This window comes from Mytilus edulis, chromosome 8 (genome assembly GCF_963676685.1).
Source record: "Mytilus edulis chromosome 8, xbMytEdul2.2, whole genome shotgun sequence".
Lineage (NCBI taxonomy): Eukaryota > Metazoa > Mollusca > Bivalvia > Mytilida > Mytilidae > Mytilus > Mytilus edulis.
The window spans coordinates 8,376,566-8,398,867 of NC_092351.1; the positions used below are offsets into that span (position 1 = coordinate 8,376,566).

Here is a 22,302-nt window from a genome sequence, read left to right on the forward strand (position 1 = left end):
TGTTTGCAAACGATGTTTATTAAAACCGTCTTCATGTTATGAAAGTATCGTCACTTATGGTTCTAACCTATTAATTCTTCCAAGTTAGGTTGTTTGTCTTCGTAAAATGTTTGGCATGGGTCTTGTATTTTAGTCCTTTTAAATGGCACTCTGTCTTACAGAAAATTGAGATCACTTTGGTGGCATCAATAACAAGAACTCTATGCTACTCTCTACACAAAAAACGAAGTGCTTTACACAGGCAAAAATTGCTCACATAATTTTCACACGAATCTCGCATGAGATTCACATAAGATTCACCTCAAACGAGCTCATGTACATGGCACACACGGGAAAATTTGCATGTGAATTTCACGTGAATCGAGATTCAAATGATACTCAAGGGAAATTTTTCACATGAATTTCACCTGAACTTTTCCAAAAAAAAAAAATTGGTAATTTTTATGATTTCAATTGAATTTGAAAATTTAGAGGTTATTTGAATTACTTTATTTAAATTCATGTGAATTCCAAGTGGAATAAACTGAAATCATGGGATTTTCACGTGGAACTCACGTGGTTTCATATAAGGTTCATGTGAAACTCGCATAAACTGATTTTATGTGAGTTTCACGTATACGTTCGTATAAGGCGAAATTCAAGTGATTTTTTGTGAGATTCACATGAATTTAAATTCACGTGAAATTGATGTGTACTTGAAAATAAATTTAAAAAAATCAAAAGTTCTGAGGTCTACCTAAGTTGTAAATATAAAAATTGTTAACTGTATAGTGGCACGAAATTGGCTGAAAATATAGAGAAATGAGTTACTGGACGAACTCCAGATAGAGAAGGGAATTACAAGAGGTAACAGGTAAAAGTTAACTGGTCAATGACATATAACACTTTATCACCGGTGTGGATATATAACTTGGAATACAAATACGAAAGTTTTATTTTGATTCGGTTACAAACATAGGCTCTCAAGGAGGCTCGAGAGCACAAAAAAATCAGCAGAACTTGAAACATTTTTTTTTTCATTACAAATTTTATTTATTACATTATTAGTTGTAGCTTTGTGATATGGTACAAAAATCAGCTACAAAAAAACAATTCGTTTTGGCCCCAGATGACTTTTTAGATGTTTATATCATTGAAAAAGCTCTAAATTATCTACCTTTGGTAAAAAAAATGCCATTTTTTTTTGCATTAAAATTGAAATAACTTGTTTAACGCATCGGTGACCTAAATGTTTTTATTAGTTTTTTTTTCAAATAAACTGTACTTAAATTAAACTGTTGTAAAATTTAAGCGATTTCTGTAATTTAGTTCTTTTTTTATTTCGATATAACCTTTTTTCTCCTATTAGTTCAACCAAAAAAAAAGTACCTTAACAAAAATGCATGCTGCTCAAGTTCGAAGGCACACTGTGAGCTTAGATGACTGAATATAAAATAACATAAACACATTAAAACACAAAACATGCAGACAAGATATTTCTAATGCAGAAAAACAAGATGGTAATTAAAATTAAGAAAAATAAATAGGTTTTGGAAAAATAAGAATGTTAAAAACATTGTTGTATCCCAAATAACCTTTGACAACAATAGACCGTTATGTTACTGGGTGAGAAATAACTCTTTCAAAAAAAGAAATATGGTAAGGAGGTATCTTTGTATCGATTGTAGGAAAAAAGTCACAGGAAAAAAAATCACGGAAAAAAAGTCACGGAAAAAAGTCACAGGAAGAAAGGTCACAGGAAAAAAAGTCACAGGAAAAAAGTCACAATATATATTTTGTATGAAGTAGTTACATAGTTTTCCTTTTATTTGAGTCAAAATAAGAAAAAAGTCACAATTATTAAATATATTTGTTATACATGTATAATCTTGATTTTTTAAGCCATGATGAGAATCCTTAGATTGAGTGTTATACAAAAAACTCATTGCCATTAGTAATAGTTTGGTATTTACAACAATTATTGATAGGGACTGTTGATATCGTTAAGTGGCTTCTTGTGGCACATTTCCCTTTTTAAAGACTTTTCACTACGTCGGGTAAACTGTATTAGTCGGAAGCCATACCAATGAAAAACAGTTTGTGCTCATTATTAAATAAAAGGAAACAATTAGCTTTCCCTGTTTATTAAAAGTCAGTTTTGAATAAAAAGAACATATTCTTTTACACTATTATTAGTTGATATATATTATGTCAGATCAGAGACATATATACACGTCTCTGGTCAGATATAATAAAATAAAATTTACCACTTAAGATTATTAATCTGATACAAGAATATAATGACTTTTTTCTATGCATTCAAAAAGTTTAGTTATCTATTGCATACATGCAAATAGTGAATTTTTCATGTGCATTCCAACATACTTCTGATAAATAATTATACTAAAATGTATATTGTGACTTTTTTTCCTGTGACTTTTTTTCTTGTGACTTTTTTTCCTAGGGATTTTGTGACTTTTTTTCCAGTGACTTTTTTTTCTGTTACTTTTTTTCCGTTTACCCTTTGGATCCTACGCTAATGAGACATTTCAACGCATGATTTCAGATTGACGCCTTATGGTGCTCCCACCAAAAGGAGAAACATTCGATAGTTTATCAATCCAAGCATATTATCTCGTGTTTCTCCCCAGTCCTTTTCGGCTCCTTATACTTTGACAGCGATTGTGTAACTGTAAGAAATCGTTCCCTGATTTTACTTTCACCAAATATATTCCTTAATGTTAAAACAAATAAACAAGGTACTGTAGCCTTACCGGACGCAATTAAGACTGGACACAATTACGAACGATTTTTAATGTTTGCCCCCTGATATTATATTTATGCATGATAATTAATAAATGTTTCTATTAATTAAAAACCCACTACATAACTTGTGTTTTCATGAAAAAAGGTTCATGCGCACTTGGTTAAAGTTGCAGACGATGAAAATTCAATTTCGTAAATGTCAAAATAATGACTCCCTCTCTCATAATAACATGAATAAAGCACACAAGCTATTGCAAACTGCCTTCTTTTGTCCTTATATATAACCCAAATAATCCAGTCGTTATATTACGATCACTTCGATCACTCCATTAACTGGAAGTAAATTCGTGATTTACCATAGCCTGTTGGTAAAATGACAACTGTATCATTCAACTGTAGTATATTTTCAATAGATTCTCTTTGTTTATCTTTGAATTCAAACATATATTTATCCTCTGGAGGACAATGTCCGTAAAGGGGCGCTGTAATTATTCAAGTTACCTTATATATAGATAGAAAAATATCTCCTCAATCTGTTCATATGCATGATGCGGGTTACACTAATGACTGGACCGAATGACAGGACCGAATGACAGGACCAAATGAAAAATGCTAATAACTTTTTCATTTCTCAAAGGATTGATCTCAAATTTGAAATATAATAAGATTTCATCATTTGATAAATAGATTTAAGAAAAAAAAAGAAAAAATTTGTAAGAAACTTTAGAAAACGTGACATGACCAACTCTGATAATGACCATGATGACAGGAACAACATCGAGAATGACAGGACCAAATACAAATGCTAATGACTTTTTTATTTTTCAAAGGAATTATGTCAGATTTAAAACATAAAATGATATGTCATATTTTGAAACCAAAATGTTATAAAAAATATAGATTTATTTCAAAAACTTTCAAAAACGTGACATGACCATCGCTGACTGACATGACCAACCTCGACAATGATAGGACCAGATGAAATAGCTAATTACTCTTTTATTTCTCAAAATATTTTTCTGAAATTTGAAATATAATAAGATTTTATCATTTGATAAATAGATTTAAAGACCAAACAGCCTATTGTTTATGCGCATCAGCTAACGCAACTTGGTAGTGACATAAAAGCTCTATGACGTTGTTTCTAGTTGAAAATTGAAAAAAACGTCAAATTATAACGTCCTATTTCGCGTTTTCCACGGATTCCAACATGGTGTACGCTATGTAGGTACGCTACGTCTCCCAAGAAAAGAGGATCTACTATGCGTCGCGCTACTTTAATATCCTGTGGAGATTTAACACAAATGGACACATAAGATACTACACTATATTTAACCTTCGTTCTAATAAATAATAAAATATAAATTTTGATCTCAACATTTTGCATTTGCGCAGTTCTGCATTTCCTTTTTTTCATTCTTTCACATGCGTAGATTTTGTCTTATATTTGCGTCGATCTGCATTTCATTTTTTTTCTTCTTCACTTGCGTAGATTTTGTCTTTCGTTTGCGCCGATTGTGTACAGGTAAGGTGAAATTTTTTTTCCCCCGATTTGTGGGCATTATGTTTTCTGGTCTGTGCGTCCGTTCGTTCGTTCGTCCGTCTGTCCCACTTCAGGTTAAAGTTTTTGGTTACAGTTTTTGGTCAAGGTAGTTTTTGACGAAGTTGAAGTCCTATCAACTTAAAACTTATTAAACATGTTCCTTATGCAATGATCCTTCTAATTTTAGTGTCAATTTTTCAAAAATTAAAAAAAATGAGTATTCACAAGGTTAGGCCCATAATCAAATATTCCTAAAAGTTTTGACATACTGGCAACATGTGCATGTAACTGATGTCTGGATGATTCTCGTAAAATAATGTCCGATCTTGCAATGAAGTTAAAATTTATTTATACTGCTTATTTGACAAAATCTTATAGTAAAAATAAAATGATAACAAAGGGTCATTTTTGTTTGTCATTTGTTTCATTTCAAATTGTCTTAAAGAGAAATGATAAACATATTGTCTAATCTCACTGAAGCTTACAGCTAATTTTCTAATGTATGTAGATCAGCACTTTGGTTTGCCTGCTTGCTTTGTTTGTATATTTTGTATAATTATATTTTGATAACGTCCAATTCAATTAAATAGCATGTATACAGGTTTACATACCTATATATATATAAAGATATCAATCTTAATAACAGAGCTTGAGTAAACATTAATTAAGGAAGCCAACCAAAGTTTCACCCTACATGCATTAGGAAATTAGCTGTAAGGCAAAAAGTATTAATAAAACTAATACTCAGCGAATGTGAATTAAAATCAAAATTTTCGGTGTTTAAAACTAAATTGTTGTAATTTTAACTTATGACAAAAACAATTGCTCCAAGAATAATATCTGAAATAAAATCGCTCCCTTTCATTTAGCTACAACTGTGACCGGAAAGATTGAAAACAAATTTCGATTTTCAATGCCGGCAACAACCTTTTCTTAATTTCCAAAATGAGCAATTTAGATTTATTATATTTTATCCCGTTGGAGAAATCTTACTTTGTAGTTTCAACGGAAAATTATTTCTAAATTAATTTTTGAATCAAAAACTTTTTGTATTTTATATTTACTGTCTCGTTTATTGAAAACACATGAGGTAGTAATAAAAGGATTGTTTTTTAAGATAGATGTATAACGTTTTAGAATCAAAACTTTCATTCATATATTATACCTCTAATTTTAATTTCTTAATATCTTAAATATTCTAAAATAATGAATTCACAAACTCGATGCAATAATTTCTAAACCTTCGTCCTAGGTCGGCAAAAATAATGGTATAAAGAACTCCGTCCATGCTTTTGTATGTCCGTCTTTAAACAGTACCGAATGAGTTCGTTACGGCGATCTTCTGTTCAAAATTGACGCGAAAAAGAAACAAGCACATCTATTCTGGTATAGTCAAATACTCTGTAATTTAACCAGTGCCATCTTTCATTTCTTTTTTTATTTTCAATCATTTTGCTAATGTGGGACACAGGACAAAGACAGACTTTCCTAACAAAAGCGGCGTGAAAGGTTATTTTAAACAATTTTCCATTCCGACGGATGGTGTTTCTGAAGGTTAATATTGTGCGGCAACATCGTAAGATCTGATACTGACACATGCATTTAATCTCTTGTATTACCGGATAATAAAGTAGGTGAATATAGTTGTCATTCTTGGAAATTTAAATGTGGGTTTCAAACGTCCAATTTGCGATTTTTTTTCAAATAGTGCGCCAGCAAGGAAAGTTTGTACTATGACGTCAGATGCAATGTTCTGAAGAAAGACAACTCTTTTCTTCAAAATGAACTAGACAAAAACATGAAAATTACTTATAACTTTTTTGAAAGGTCGGTGACATACGCTTTTTATTGCTTTATTTTGAAGAGTACACATGGCACTTTCCTTCTTGAAATTATTATGAAGAAATCACTGGTAGATATTTTTTAATACTGGAAACGTTTTTCATTTTTATGTTTTATTTTTGGCGGGAATGAAATAAATCATATTTTTAAAGATCAAAACAATACGAGTCTAAAACTCTTGAACCTGTATTTGATAGATACAAATCTACTGTTTAACGTGAAACAAGAATTATGCTTGTAGGTTTGATATAAAGTATTTTTTGGAGAGTTTATATAACAAGCACATATTATGTTAATATTCGGGAAAACACGAAACTGAGGTTGCTATAGCGACAAAACTAAGTCGGTGACCCCCAATTTTTTTCATCATATTTTGTTCCTCAAATCATGAAATACCTTCACACAAAATTTTGAGGAAAAATCACTGGTAAAAATGAATAGGCTGTTTGGTCTTTAAGAAAAAAATAAAAAAAAAATATGTAAGAAACTTTAGAAAACGTGACATGACCAACTCTGATAATGACAGGACCAAATAGAAATGCTAATAACTTTTTCCTTTTTCAAAAGAATTATCTCAGATTTGAAACATAAAATGATATGTCATATTTTGAAACCTAAATATGTTATAAAAAAATATCGATTTTTTCAAAAACTTTCGAAAACGTGACATGACCATCGCTGACTGACATGACCAACCTCGACAATGACTGGAACAAATGAAATTGCCAATTTCTCTTTTATTTCTCTGAAATTTAAAATATGTGAAGATTATACTATTTTATACATAAATATAAGAAAAAAGTATAAAAAGCTTGCTGTAATGTGACCTGGTCAACGTTGTCAATGACAGGACAATCCTCAACATTAAATGACAGGACCAAATAAAAATGCTAGTTATGCATGACATTTGTCAGAATATTCCTCTCAAATTTGAAATAATGAAAATTTACACCATTATGCACATCATATAAGAAAAATATAGAAAAATAAAACGTATTGAAAGCTTGCGGTTGTGTGACCTGACCAACAATGGCTATGATCTGGTCGATGAAAAATCATAATTTCTTTCCGAATTATTTTACTGAAATTGTTCAATTCTGATCCATAATTAGTAAGATAATTCTTATAAATTCAAGAAAATATATTTTATGGTGGTTAAAAATCTTGACCTGGACAGAGAGACACAGGACAAAAAAACATGAATGATCAGTATATTCAGAGACATATATACACAGATATGTCTCTGGTATATTTAAGAAAGAGATCTTGAAATATTTATATGTTATTATAACATATATAATCATTTTATAGTTTAAGAGATAGTTCATTAAACTATAGATAAATTAAGATTTATTGAATTATCATCATGATATTTCTTGACATCATGAAGCCCAATTTAAGCCACTTTGGAAAGGTATCAAACCTTTTAAAGTAGTCCGTGAAAATGTTTGCTTCAGTATATTTTATGAAAATATTTAAAACTACCAAGAAATCATGCATGCAAGGGTCGGGCATACTTCAAGAAATGTTTATTTGTTTATTATGAGGGGGAAAAAACTCTCAAGATATACCCTGCATATACTCAAGCATACATGGAAATAATTATTTACTGTTCTGAAAATATTAATAAAACAACGACATGAACTATTGTGTGATTTTAATTACTGTCATCACAATCTTTATTGGATTTATCAACTTATTTATGGCTTATGTCACACCTTTTGTTTGTTACGTACCTTATAATTGTTTTCAGACGTGTCAGATTATGACCGGTAATCAATATACAAAATATTCTGAATGAATTTATGAATGAACTTTATTCTCATAAACCAAATACATAGTTGCAGAGAAGATATTACAATAATAGATATAACATATATAAGATATATTTTTTAGAAATAAAAAGTAAATTTTAGCAATTTCATCTGGTCCTGTCATTGTCGAGGTTGGCCATGTCAGACAGCAATGGTCATGTTACGTTTAAACTTTCTATATTTTTTATAACATTTATGTTTCAAAATATGACATATTATTTTATATTTAAAATCTGAGAGAATTCCTTTGAAAAATAAAAAAAAGTTATTAGCATTTTTGTTTTGGCCTGTCATTGTCAAAGTTGGTCCTGTCATTATCAGAGTTGGTCATGTCACGTTTTCTAATGTTTCTTACAATTTTTTTCTTTTTATTTCTTAAATCTATTTATCAAATGATGAAATCTTATTATATTTCAAATTTCAGAAAAATATTTTGAGAAATAAAAGAGCAATTAGCAATTTCATCTGGTCCTGTCATTGTTGAGGTTGGTCATGTCAGTCAGCGATGGTCATGTCACGTTTTCGAAAGTTTTTGAAAATAAATCTATATTTTTTATAACATTTATGTTTCAAAATATGACATATCATTTTATATTTCAAATCTGAGATGATTCCTTTGAAAAATAAAAAAGTTATTAGCATTTGTATTTGGTCCTGTCATTCTCGATGTTGGTCCTGTCTTTATCAGAGTTGGTCATGTCACGTTTTCTAAAGTTTCTTACAAATTTTTTTCTTTTTTTTTTCTTAAATCTATTTATCAAATGATGAAATCTTATTATATTTCAAATTTGAGATCAATCCTTTGAGAAATGAAAAAGTTATTAGCATTTTTCATTTGGTCCTGTCATTCGGTCCTGTGATTCGGTCCAGTCATTAGTGTAACCCGCATGATGCCCTTTATTTTGCCCAAATAATCCAAAATTGAACATTTTCTCTGACTCTGGTGACCCTGTGAAGAAAATAGAATTTTTAGTGAAAATTCCAGAGAACTCCAAAGGTAAAGGTAAAATATAGATTAAAATCATAGGTTCACTAACTAAAAGGAGAAATCAGTGCTTCTTAGATGAAATAACTTGCATAAAAACAAAAAAATCTGAAATATTTCCTTTTCAAAGATTTTTTTTTGTCACTAATTTCGTCTGCAACTACATCTGAAGAATTTGAAGTAAATTACCATATTACACTTCTTATTTTCTTAGGAAATGTGTTTAAGATATAAGATTAATGTATGTTTCATAAATTTAGATCGTTGTCATTGATTTCTTCTGCCAGATATATAAATATAGTCCTGTTCGTAATTGCGTCCATATTGGGCTTGCTAGACCCATAAAACCAGGTCATGAAAATCTTATTAAAGTATTCCAACGTAAATAGAAAATTATGTGTGTTATGATTAAAAATGAAGACCCTTCATACATCTTTAATTCTATGGTACACACAATTCAAGAAAGTATTCTACAAAGAAAAAAAAAATTAAAGTTCAAAAATCGTTCGTAATTGCGTCCGGTGAGGCTACATGTTTTATATATTGGCATAATGAAAAGAACTAGAAGAGGGGGTCATTCACCTTTAAAAAGGCGAGTACCCTAAAATAAAACAGCCAACATGACGTTAATGGAAACTGTTAGTGCATGATGGTAACATGTACACTTTTGTCATGACTATGAAGTAATCCAATGATTTAAACAATTCGTTTCAAATATATTACAAAACGGAAACAGTTAACTATAAATATTGTGGTAGTCCAAACAATTATGAGATCTTGAAAGGTTATTATATTATATTTTTTTTACCCCTTACATTGACGCAGGAAGGTGTCAAATCAAAAATTAAAAATGGCCTTCCAAGACTTCTTAATTATTTGGACTATTATTGTGGATACTATTAGATCCCTCTGACAAATCATGATGAGAATATTTTGACGATATAATTTTAACCAATTTGACACTAATTGTAGCCAAAGATGACCATTTGACGCCTGACTGTAAAGGTCATTCCTACTGTCTTGTAGGGACTTACACCATGTACTTGTATTATCGCGTCAGATCTATAGCTCATGCAAAGACATATACACATGTAGTATTTTCACTTTGTATTGTATTATTAAAGCTGAATTTTATCTCCGCATTATCTGTGGTGTTCACTTCTTCTTCTTTTCTAGGTTTTCAGTAGTCCTTTAATGATCTGAAGATTATTTACTGTTTGGGCAGCGTGGCCTTTATATATATTAACAAAAACAAAAATATTTGGAAATAAATTTGAGGTGCATTATTTTTTCAAAATTGTGTTTAAAACTATGTACACTTAATGCAACACTGACAAAATACCCTACATGCCTTAAATCTTGCTTTCAGCCCTGAATCCACCACTACCCATCATAACTAAAGTCAGTCTCTATATATTCATCTTGGGAAATCAGTGTCATAATCATCATTTAAAAAAATGTTCAATATTTACCATGTTTACATACCAAATAATCACTGATAATGACAAAATGTTTACATCTTTTGCAGAGCAATTGATAATATTCAAAACCAACGGAAACTTTTATACATACATGTACATGAAGTGAAATGACAGACAAGGAACAACAAGAAGATGAACTATTAGCACTAACCAGTATATATGATGAAACAGTGCTGTCAGTGTCAGATGATACAGAAGAACCTGGCGGACAGTTTCTAGTCAGTTCACATATACCGGAAAATTTTAGTATAAAGTCTCTGTCTAAAGGTAGGATTTATTCAGAAGAACATGTAGTAAAGAACCAGTTTCTTTTTTCTCTACATTTCCAGTAACTTAACACTTTCCTTGTATGTAATTGGTTCTTAACATTTATATATATCATGGTTCCATATAACAAGACAGAAATACATGTATTGAAACATCTGCCTACTATTTTTCCAAACTTCCTTTTGAGCTTTTGATAGGGATCATAGGATATAGGTTTTTCTCATTGTTGAAGGCTGTATGGTTGCCTATGATTGCATACATCAACTTACATGTCTTAATATGAACTTTGATGGATAGTTGCCTCAATGGCAATCATACCACATCTCCTTACTCATGTTATTTCACATCTATTATTTCAATATTCCAGTCACTAAAACATTTTCCTTTTGTGTTTGATGGGTCTTTAACATAACTTACATTTATATATTTCCAGATAACAGTAAATGTATGGAAGCACCTGCCTCCTATTTTTCTAAACTTCCTTTTGATGTTAGAGCTTTTTATAGTCAGACATACAGTATGGGTTTCTCTCATTGTTGAAGGCTGTTTGGTTGCCTATGATTGCTTACATCCACTTACGTGTCTAAATTTTAACTTTGATGTATAGTTGTCTCATTGGCAATCATACCATATCTCATCTCCTTATTTCGATATTCCCGTCACTAAAACACTTTCCTTTTGTACTTAATGGGTCCTTAACATAACTTACATTATATTTTCAGATAATAAGATAGAAGAACATGTAGTGAAGAACCTGCCTCCTATTTCTCTTAACTTCCAATTACCAAAAGATTACCCTTCAGTAACCCCACCACAGTTTACTCTGTCGTGTAAATGGTTGAATAGGAAACAGGTATTTATAGGTTTTAAGCAATATAATCTTTTCATTACAAACACGTTCTTCACAACAGAAATAAGAGTATCAGTAATTGATCAAAACTTATATTTTAAGTTATTTTTTTGCACATTTGTGTACTGATATACAGATAAATTGCAGGAATTTAATGGTACATGTATTTTAAACCTATTTTATTATCATTTTTGTCGAGACTGAAACTTTTGTTGCAGAAAGCTCAACATAGGGATAGTTATCCGAAGGCGGCGTCAGCTAACTTCTTAAAAGCTTTATATTTTAAAAGGTGGAAGACCTAGATGCATAATACTTTGTATATAGATGCCACATGTTACAAACTTTCTGTCTGTCACATGTTTATTGTCCTTGACCTTATTTACATGACCCTAACTTTAGTCTGCCTCAACCAAATTGCTATGAAACTAAAAATAAACAATGCTTATTACTACAAAACATAGATAAGTTTCAATTTTGGTGCCTTCACTTGTACTGTTCTTAGAGTTATGTCCCTTTACAAATGAAAAATCTTGCTGAATTTTTGATTTTAGTTTACTAACATACATTTGCCTTCACCAAATGTTATAAAACTTACAAGCAATGCTCATCACCACAAAACACAGCTCAAGTAAAAATTTAGGTGACATCACTTTTACTTTTCTAGAGTTATGCCCTTTTTTAAACATAAAAATTGTTGAATTTTTAGTTTGCCTCAACCAAATGTTATGAATCTTATACACAAAGCTTTTTACCAAATTTGAATTTTGTTGAAGTCACTTCTACCTTTCTATACTTATGTTCTTAAACAAATGGAACTAATGCTGAATTTCTGTTCTCTAACTTATGTTTGCCTCAACCAAATTTTATAAAACTTATACATAATGTTTATTACAACTCACATCAAGTAAAAATTTGGGTAGTGTCACTTTTACTGTTCTTGAGTTATGTCCCTTTACAATGTTATATGCAAGCCGGACCATCGTCTATGTAATGTTGATAGATTCTCCATTTTTATATGGAATGATGTATACATTTAAAAATTGTAAAACTACCTCTTTATAATTAACTGAACAAAGTAATAAAATGATATGCTGATATTTAAGTTTTCTTTCAGCTAACAAAATTATGTCTAAGATTAGATGAAATTTGGGAAGAATATAAACCGTGTGTTGTTGTGTTTTTATGGACAAGTTTTCTTCAGGATGAATCTTATGAATTTCTTGGCTTATCTGATACATTAGACTTAACTACGCCCCAATCCATAGAAAGGAAACAATCAACGGAGAAGTATGATCCAAGAGCTATCCAGGACATAGCCTCTCAAAATAGACTCCTTGCAACACTTATTGATTACGACAAGCAGGTTAAACAGATGGAATTTGACAGATCATTGTTTGAATGTAAAGTTTGTTTTTGTGATAGAACAGGGTCACAGTGTATTAACTTTTATGAATGTGATCATGTTTACTGTAAAGAATGTATGAAGGAATACTTCACAGTTCAGATTGGTGAAGGAAATGTGAATGGTTTGTACTGCCCTGAGGACAAATGTGAATCACAAGCTCACCAATCTCAGGTAAAAATATGATATAATGTGTCAAAGCTATCTGTATGTAAAAGATAAGCGGAAGATATCATAGGAACTATCAAGCTCATAAGTCAAAACAAACTGACAATGCCATGACTAAAAAAGAAAAAGAAAAAGTACAAACAAACACAAATAGGAAACTAAAGACTCAGAAATATGAACCCCATCAAAACTTTTGGTGATCTCAGAAGGTTAACAGATTCTGCTCCACATGCAGCACTCATCATGTTGATCATGTTAGCACAAACTCTATTAATTAGAACAAAAACATTTGGTTATTCTAGTACGTTTTTATAGTTAGACCTCTTTTGCCTTGTTGGATGTTTCAAGTTATTTTTAGATGTTGATATGTAGATTGATTTACCTTTGATTACCCTTGATAGTCCAATACACAAGCTTTCAGCTTTTAAATGTAAACATAGTCATGGGAGGTTTTAGAAATAATTCATGGGGGCTTGAATATATTGTGATTTTACCACGGGTTGGCCCTTTATGTAAAATATTTTACCATGAGCAATAGCGAGGGGTAAAATATCTGCATAAAGGGACAACCTGTGGTAAAATCACGATATATTCAAGCCCCCATGAATTATTTTGATTCTAATAGGACAAATACAGCAATTCTTTTGGATCAAAGCATTCTGACTGGAGGCAAATATTTGCAGTTCTCATAAATTAAAGCACTATTGAATTGGAGTAAAAGAAAGGAGCAAACTAAATATTAAGTGACATGCTTAATCTATTACAATAATGTATTTAGATAGTTTTGGATGATTATAAATGATAATTTACTTACCGGTATATGTCTTAAATGAATAAAAAATATGGCTTATAACACATTTTAGCATCGTTTGTTTACCTTTCCTGGATGTGATGATTTTCGGTTTCACAAGCATGTATTTTCCCATAAAATGTTTATATTCTTACGTCAACGTTCTATAACATCAGGAAGCTCATTCATAAAAAACATATGACGTGGCAGTAGGATGGGAACAGACCAGGCAATATATATATATGGTGATGAAACAGCAACCCAGTGACACAAATAACTTTGCTGACATTTACAATCAAATGTCAAACACATAACTTGAATAAAATCAACCCCTTGAAGATAAAGGAGACAATAATGAGAGTTAGTTGAAAGCTGTCTTGTTCATACTACTAACAAAAAACTCTAATTTCAGGTAAAGGAACTTGTTCCACCAGAGTTATATGCCAAGTATGATAAACTCCTTCTACAGACTGGTTTAGATACTATGCTGGACATAGCCTATTGCCCTCGACCTTCCTGTCAACAGCCTGTTATCATGGACAAGGAGATGTCCATGGCCTCTTGTGCTAGCTGTTGTTTTGTATTTTGTACACTTTGTAAACTTAGTTATCATGGATTGTCACCATGTAGGATAAAAGCAGGTATGTATTATGGTCATTAGAATATTAACTGTCTGTTTTATTCTTACATCCTATCTGAGAATGTTAACTTTACATGATTGTCTGAGATTTCATGTGGAATCAATTTATGTTGTAAATTTCTGTTTATTAAATATTTTGATAAACTCTTGTCTAAACTCATGGTAACATACTGAAGAGAAATGTGATGGTTAGATTTGAAAAAAATAAAGGGTGTGTGCATGAGACTATATCCTATACAAACAATACCTTAAAGGATTAATGTCCCGACATTATGTTAAGGATGTTTGCTCCTCCATTTTTTGATTTTTTGCCAGATTTTCGGAATCATCTGGTTTTATCCATGTATTTTCATTAAAAAAAATTGCCCACTAACCCCTACTTTTCTTTTCATAATTTTATAACATAAAGTTTAAAAGGCCATATTTCAAAATTTTATAAAATTTTTGTTATTTTTTCATAGTTTTTAAAACAAATAAGGTGCCAATGTAAAATAAATGAAAAGTCTAGAGAGAATTATTTCCCGCCAAATTTTCAATGGCTTATATCTCGAAAACAAGCACACGGACCTTTCTTTTTTTTCTACTTTTTTAGTTTCTTTATTTATATACTTTCAATTCATAGTAGTCTTTAAAAAGCTTGTTATTTTTTAACGGAATAGCGAACATCCTTAATTGTTGTGCAGAAAAAAAAGATTTAATTGAAATTTTTAATTAAAACGTGTTATTTGCTATCTGCATTTATTCCTTTTCAACATTTTACGATTATTTTTGTAGTTAAAAATTTATATGTATATATAAAATATATATAAAACAGGCGTGTTTCACTTAGCTTTAAACTAGCTTTGTATTAATTTTCTCAACATTACAAAATTACAGAGGGATTAAGGAAATTGAAGGATGAATGGTTGGATGGAGATGAGGCGACAAGAAAACTTTTAGAGAAGAAATATGGTAAAGCTGCCATCCAACAGGCTGTAGAGGAATCGTTTAGTAATGAGTGGTTGGACAGCTTTGCAAAAAAATGTCCCCACTGTGGGGCACAAATACAGGTAAAAAATTAAAAACCAATCGTTCAGAGAACCATTGATGGTCTTTCCACCAGTTAAGACCTTTTTTTTATATGAAAATATTAAAGTTTGGTTTTAAATGTCAATTTTAGCGTCAAATGACAGCTTATTGAACGCTTATTCCAAAAATATATGGTTTCTATAAAAAAAAAAAAAAAGGGAGATAATCTTTTACTTCCGGTTTAAAAAGTTTACTTCCGGTATTGTTTGATAGTTTATTTGACACTGATTCCAAAAATATATGGTTCTATATACTTTTACATTGATTTAGTGCAAAAAATAGCTACTTCCGGTTTACAAAAGGTCACTTCCTGTTGTGTTTTTTAAGGTCACATTGCTTACAACTTAATGCAAACAGTCCCATGGCTTTATCATGTGTACATATGAGGTAAAAGCAAAGGTCAAAATCTAGAACGTTTAATTAGCATATGACCTTGAGCTCAATTTCAAGGTCATAAACCAAGGACCTCAAATCAAAAGACTCTATTCCTCTACTTTATATTGTTCGTGAGTTATATTACCATACGTATGATTTTAGATATAAAAAGGGGGAAAACTCGCGTCAAATGTCTACGTCCCTTTCGACTAAAATTTATGTGTTACTACATGTTGTAACTATCAATTTTATGAAAATATTTTGTCAATATCTTATATGATTTCTGAAAATAAGAGATCACAAGCCAAAATCAAAATTTAAATCATGACCTTGACCGTTGACCTTGACCTCATTTTCATTTTTTTGGACCAAGGACCTCAAAACAAAAGACCCTAGGCCTCTAACACTTATGGTTTTCCAGTTAAAAATGCATATCACTTATATCAAATATAAAAGGGGAAATAACTCTCATATGGAGTCTCCGCATAGCTTTGGTCAAAATAAATCAAATCATCCTGAGGATATATCGAGCAATTTGGTAAAATAAATTTGTCAGTTTCTTATACGGTTGCGAATATTAAGCAATCACAAGAAAAACAGTGTTCGGGGAGATAACTCTTACATTGAAAAGATTTTGGTTACGCGGTGTCACTTACAAAAGCGTAATAACTGTTCGATATCATGTACCATATGTCTAAGCGACATCTTGCGAAACAAAAAAACTGCGAAGGAAAAAAAAGTTGGCGGAAAAAAAAAAATAATAATAATAATAATTAAAAACCAATTGTTCAGAGAACAATTGAAGGTCTTTCCATCAAAACAATGTATTTTGATATGAAAAGTTGTGAAACTAAGTTTAAAATGTCATTTCAATCGTCAAATGATAGCTCCTAGTAAGCTGATTCCAAAAATATATTGTTTCCATACATTTTTTTTAAATAAGGGAGATAATTTGTTACTTCCGGTTTGAAAAATGTTACTTCCGATTATATTTGAATATTTACTTGACACTGATTCCAAAAATATCTGGTTCTATATACTTTTATATTAAAAAGTACAAAAAAATAGCTATTTCCGGTTTACAAAAGGTCACTTCCGGTTGTTTTTTACAAGGTTAAATGGTTTGATATCTTTTTCTAAAAGTTGTATATCTTTATCATATATAGAATAAAAGCAAAGGTCAAAATCTAGAACGTCAAATTAAGCTATGACCTTGAGATCAGTTTCAAGGTCATAAACCAAGGACCTCAAATCAAAAGACCATAGGTCTTTATTATATTTAGTTAATGAGTTATATCACCAAACGCATATTTTTAAATACAAGAGGGGAGAAAACTCCCTTTTACATTCAACGTACGCTTGCAATCAAAATTTACATCTTACGACATGTCGCAACTAACAATTTAGTAAAAATAATTTGTTGATATCTTATACAGTCTTTGGATATAAGTGAAAATAAGCCAAATTCAAATATTAGAATATGACCTTGACCTTTGACCTTGACCTAATTTTCATTTTTTGGGACCAAGGACCTCAAATCAAAAGATCCTAGGTCTCTATCACTTATGATTTATAAGATAGAAATTCATATCACTTATATCAGATGCATAAGGGGAAATAACTCTCATATGGAGCAGTCATATCGCTTCGGTCAAAATAGGACAAATCATGCGAAGGATATAACGAGCAATTTTGTAAAATAAATTTGTCATAATCTTTTACGGTTGCGAAGGAGATGCGCTAACAAGGAAAACAGTGTTTGGGGAGATAACTCCTACAAAGAAAAGTATTCGTTTACGCAGGGTAAATTTCAAAAGTGCATAAACTGTTCGATATCATATACCAAATATCTAAGCGACATATTGCGAAACAAATGTTTATCGCAAGAACAAAATTAGGCGGAAGAAAAAAAAAAAAAAATAATCAGAAGAAAAACAATAGGTCTTTCCACAGAAAAGTGGAAAGACCTAATAATCAGAAGAAATCCAATAGGTCTTTCCACGGAAAAGTGGAAAGACCTAATAATCAGAAGAAATCCAATAGGTCTTTCCAAGGAAAAGTGGAAAGACCTAATTAACAAATAGATCAATAGCTTCTGTAAATGATGTTCACAAAATGACTTATGAGGAAGACCTTGTCAAACTTTGCTTGGCTATACACTTTTGGTTGTCTAACTGATTGATTGATTGTTGGTTGCTTAATGTCCAGTTACAAATTTTTCATTTATGTTCAGGACGATTGTCTTACTTTATTTAAGTGATGTGTAACTCAGTTGTAAAGGCAAACAAAAACGAAAAAAAAAAAAACGTAGGGCATTTTTTTCTTCTTTTGAGACACAGCTATAACAGATGTTCTACTGTTATTACAGTGTAACCCATATGTTCATTTCAAACTGACCAACACACTTGATTACAATTAATCACAAGATTGGTCAAGTTTAACCAAGTGTTGGTATTAATGATAATTTGAACAACTGACCCTTGTAAAATAATAAATGAGATAAATAACTTTTCTTTCCTCAGAAAATAGATGGTTGTAACAAGATGACGTGTATGAAATGTCGAGCCCATTTCTGTTGGATTTGTAATGGCTTCCTGGCGAAAGCTAACCCTTATTCACACTTTAGTGAGATGGGCAGTAAATGTTTCAACAGATTGTTTGAAGGTGTTGACATGGGAGATGATGATGATGACTGGGATCAGTGGATATAAATAGAAACTGGGAGAGACAAACGGGAGATAATTTATGGGATCGATGGATATAAATAGAAACTTGGAGAGACAAAAGGGAGATAATTTATGGGAGATGACTGGGATCAGTGGATATAAATAGAAACTGGGAGAGACCAAAGGGAGATAATTTATGGGATCAGTGGATATAAATAGAAGCTAGAAGATACCTAAGGGAGATAATTTATTTAGGGATACATGAGTCAAAGTGGTTTTTTTTTTTAGAACAAGCAACATATTTTGAATTTGTGAATCAAATTTTTAATTTATTTGGATTTTTTTAATACAAATTCTATAAGAATTGGATGTATGATTTGTATTTTTGAAGGTATATTCCTTTGGACATTGCAATGATTATTCTGAAGTCATGGGTGACAGCTGCATTTGTTTACTTAACACATTTTCAACAACAAAAAAATTACATGTACCGGTAAAACAATTTGAAATTGAATTCTACCAAACAATGTTTATAGTCACTAAAAGCAAGTTCAGAGTAAAAGTAATGATGGCTTTTTACACAGTACCTTGGAATAATTTTTATATAGTTTGCTTTGAATCGTTTACCTCAATAGATATAAAAAGATGTGGTATAAGTACCAATGAGACAACTCTCCATCCAAGTCACTATTTGTAAAAGTAAACCATTATTGGTCAAAGTACAGTCTTCAGCCCTGGCTCACACCAAAAAGCTTTATATATAACCTGATCCTATCTGAATTGAACTGTTGTTTTATATATTATTCCTTACCATTTTGTAGTGATTTGAAGAATCAATGGGAACATTGCTATCCACACTCTAGTGTTGCAACATTGAGGGCATTGATATGTAACTAAGCATTTAAATTATATTGTTACCTATTTATCTTTATGTTAATATAGTAAATGAAAAATGTTATAATGGAAGTAAGAAATGTCAAAATGGAAATGAGAATTTCAAAATATGATATGTCCCTATTGGTGAGGGTGGTAAAGGGGGGCCCTAAACATGGAAACACGTGAAATAAAAATCGCAAAAACATTGCACGGAAAATAAAAATCAGAAAAAACAAAGCATGAGAAATAAAATGGAAATTTTAATGTAAAAAGTAAATTAATCTATTAATCAGCCCTTCTTGGAGATCATCTAGTCATTATATAATGGATATGATGACCCTGCAGTCACCTTTAAGCGTCTGCTAGTTGCAACTGATTTGAAAGATAAATATTTTTTTTCATTTTAATTAATTTAATAGCAATTTTAAATATTCTCATGATAACACATAATTTAAAACAATCTCCAGACTGACTTTAAATTTAGTCCCAGTTAATCAAATTTAGAACAAGCACAAGAAATTAAGAGTACCGACACGAAACACAGAAATAAAGAAAGGAGAACAGGAGGCAAGCACGTAGAACCAAGCACAAGAAAACAAGAAATAAAATGTCAAAACATGAAAAAATATGAAATAAAAAGGCTGAACACGTTGCACAAAATAAACCTTTACCACCCTCATTGGTCTTTCTCACATTTCAGCCTAATTACAATTATGATAGCTGTTTTGCAGTGATATAGTTAAACATGAACAAGATATATAATGGATAATGTTATTAGTAGATAGGGCAGTTGGCAGACACCAGGAAAATGTCAAAATGTAAAAATTGAGGAAAAAATTTATTAATTAATTTTTGTTCATTGAGAATTTTTTTAGATAATTAATATCACTAGTATATTGAATAAAAAAGTTTGTAGTGAAAGTTTTTAAGGCAGTAATAGTAACTTGCTTGGTCTGAAAGAAAGTTTGATAGTGGTAAATTCTGGAGGTCAATACAATGTTTTTATTAAAGAAGAATATCTCGTTATATATATAAATATCTTAAATATGAATTACCTGTACACCATGTTATGAATGCATTCCCCTTGAAATTATATAATTTCCTGCTAAATGTAAAAATTGATGCATAAAGATTTTCAATGCCTTTGAGTTTAGTTTATTTCTCCAGGTGTATTACAGAAATTAACCTTTTAAGGTAAACAAGTGCCAATTGATGAGATATTCTTTCATTGTCTTTTTTGTTTTAATCTATGAAGTATGAATAGCAGTATTTATTTTTGAGCACTATTATTCTGAGATACAGTTTCACTTCAAATAATGATAATGATTTGTCAACTTATAAATCATATATTGCACCACAGGCTTCAAATTCGACTTCAATAGTTAATCAAATGTAACAGGATTACAATTTAATACGCCAGACGCGCATTTCGTCTCCATATGACTCATCAGTGACGCTCATATCAAAATAGTTATAAAGCCAAACAAGTACAAAGTTTAAGAGCATTGACATAGCGATCCTACATTCGCTTGGCTTAGGCAGCGTCCACAAATATTCACTCTGTAGTTAAAAGTTTTTGAAATTTTAATTACTTTTTGAAACTATCCTGGATTTGTTCTAAACTTGGACAGAAGCATGTTTATGATCAAAAGCTAGTATCTAGAAGGAAATTTTGTTAAAATTTTGTACCTGTTTATCTGTATTTTACGTATAAATGAAATAAGTTTTTCTTCAGTTAACATCACATACAGTCTGCAGTTGAAGTTTTTTAAACATTTATGAGATGCATAAACTATTCTGGATTTTTACCAAACTTGGACAGAAGCTTCTTACAATCAAAATAAAATATGTAAAAGGAATATTTTTGTTGAATTTTTTCCTCATTTTTGTTGAGCCTGCCATTAACAGCAAAAGTAGGCGAGATACTAGGTTCTTCAGAACCCTTACAAATTTTGTTTAAAAATGTTGTTTTTCTTCTTCTAAAATTATGAACATTTATCCAAAAACTGTTTGTGTTTTTCTTTTGAAACAAAAAAGTTTGGTATGTCTTTCAAATTGATATAAAAGTCATAGAAATGAAAATTTTGAGTAAATGTATATAGTTTGGACCTTTTATCTCTAAAAGTAGCACATGAAGGTATATAATTATAACCTAATTTAATTCACTATGAGAAAATAGCTTGTAAATGCAATTTTTTTATCCTAAAAAAATACTGAGGAATCAAAACTGTATTTTATGCCATTAACGTGATTATGGTCCACAAAGATCATAGTTGATATGGTTAATGGATAAAGATTGATAAAATAGGAAGTGCTTAGGGGTGATGATATTTGTGAGTATTGTCTTCCTTCATTGTATTTTTATTTAAGAGGAAATATATTATAATTCTAAATTATTTATGTGTTGTTGAATTTATTATTGATTTGTACAATTTATAGTTATATTTGCCTTATTTCCATCTGCACTAAAACAAAGCTATTTTTGTTTATTTTATATGAGTCAGAGGGTATGTGTAAAAAATTTGTGTGATGTGTTGTATAACCTTACTATGTTATCTTCTAATTTAAAATTTGTAATATATGATTATTTTGATTAATCAGTTAATAAAAGCTTATATGTAATAAAGCTCTTGTTGAAATAAAAAGACTACCATTGGTATTCAAAATCGAAACCTTGTTCATTTAATTGGGATCGATCTGGCATGTGAGTAACTGCTAGTAGTCCTTTGTTTATATATGTATCATTGTCATTTTGCTTAGTTTCTTTTGTTACCTATTCTGACATCAGAC

General features: G+C 30.6%; 1 protein-coding gene across 2 annotated transcripts; it reads left to right on the plus strand.

Annotated features, from left to right (window-relative positions):
• The first annotated feature begins 2,612 nt into the window (after window positions 1-2,612).
• On the plus strand, window positions 2,613-22,184 carry LOC139484718 (E3 ubiquitin-protein ligase RNF14-like). 2 transcript variants are annotated; one of them, XM_071268604.1, is made up of 7 exons: window positions 2,613-2,671; window positions 10,458-10,677; window positions 11,400-11,530; window positions 12,642-13,103; window positions 14,300-14,528; window positions 15,404-15,576; window positions 18,493-22,184. In XM_071268604.1, exons 2-7 carry the CDS (start codon window positions 10,518-10,520, stop codon window positions 18,679-18,681), a joined length of 1,344 nt encoding a protein of 447 aa, XP_071124705.1. In that variant the 5' UTR covers window positions 2,613-2,671; window positions 10,458-10,517; the 3' UTR covers window positions 18,682-22,184. The 2 variants fall into 2 exon arrangements, with proteins under 2 accessions (XP_071124705.1, XP_071124706.1); XM_071268605.1 differs by having other exon boundaries at window positions 2,629-2,738.
• Window positions 22,185-22,302: the final 118 nt, after the last annotated feature.

Excerpts from the sequence above, each read along its gene's own strand:
- LOC139484718 (XM_071268604.1), top strand. The coding sequence starts at position 10,518 with ATGACAGACAAGGAACAACAAGAAGATGAACTATTAGCACTAACCAGT. Across the intron at positions 10,678-11,399 it reads TATAAAGTCTCTGTCTAAAG|ATAATAAGATAGAAGAACAT; the intron begins GTAGGATTTATT and ends TTATATTTTCAG. Across the intron at positions 14,529-15,403 it reads ACCATGTAGGATAAAAGCAG|AGGGATTAAGGAAATTGAAG; the intron begins GTATGTATTATG and ends ACAAAATTACAG.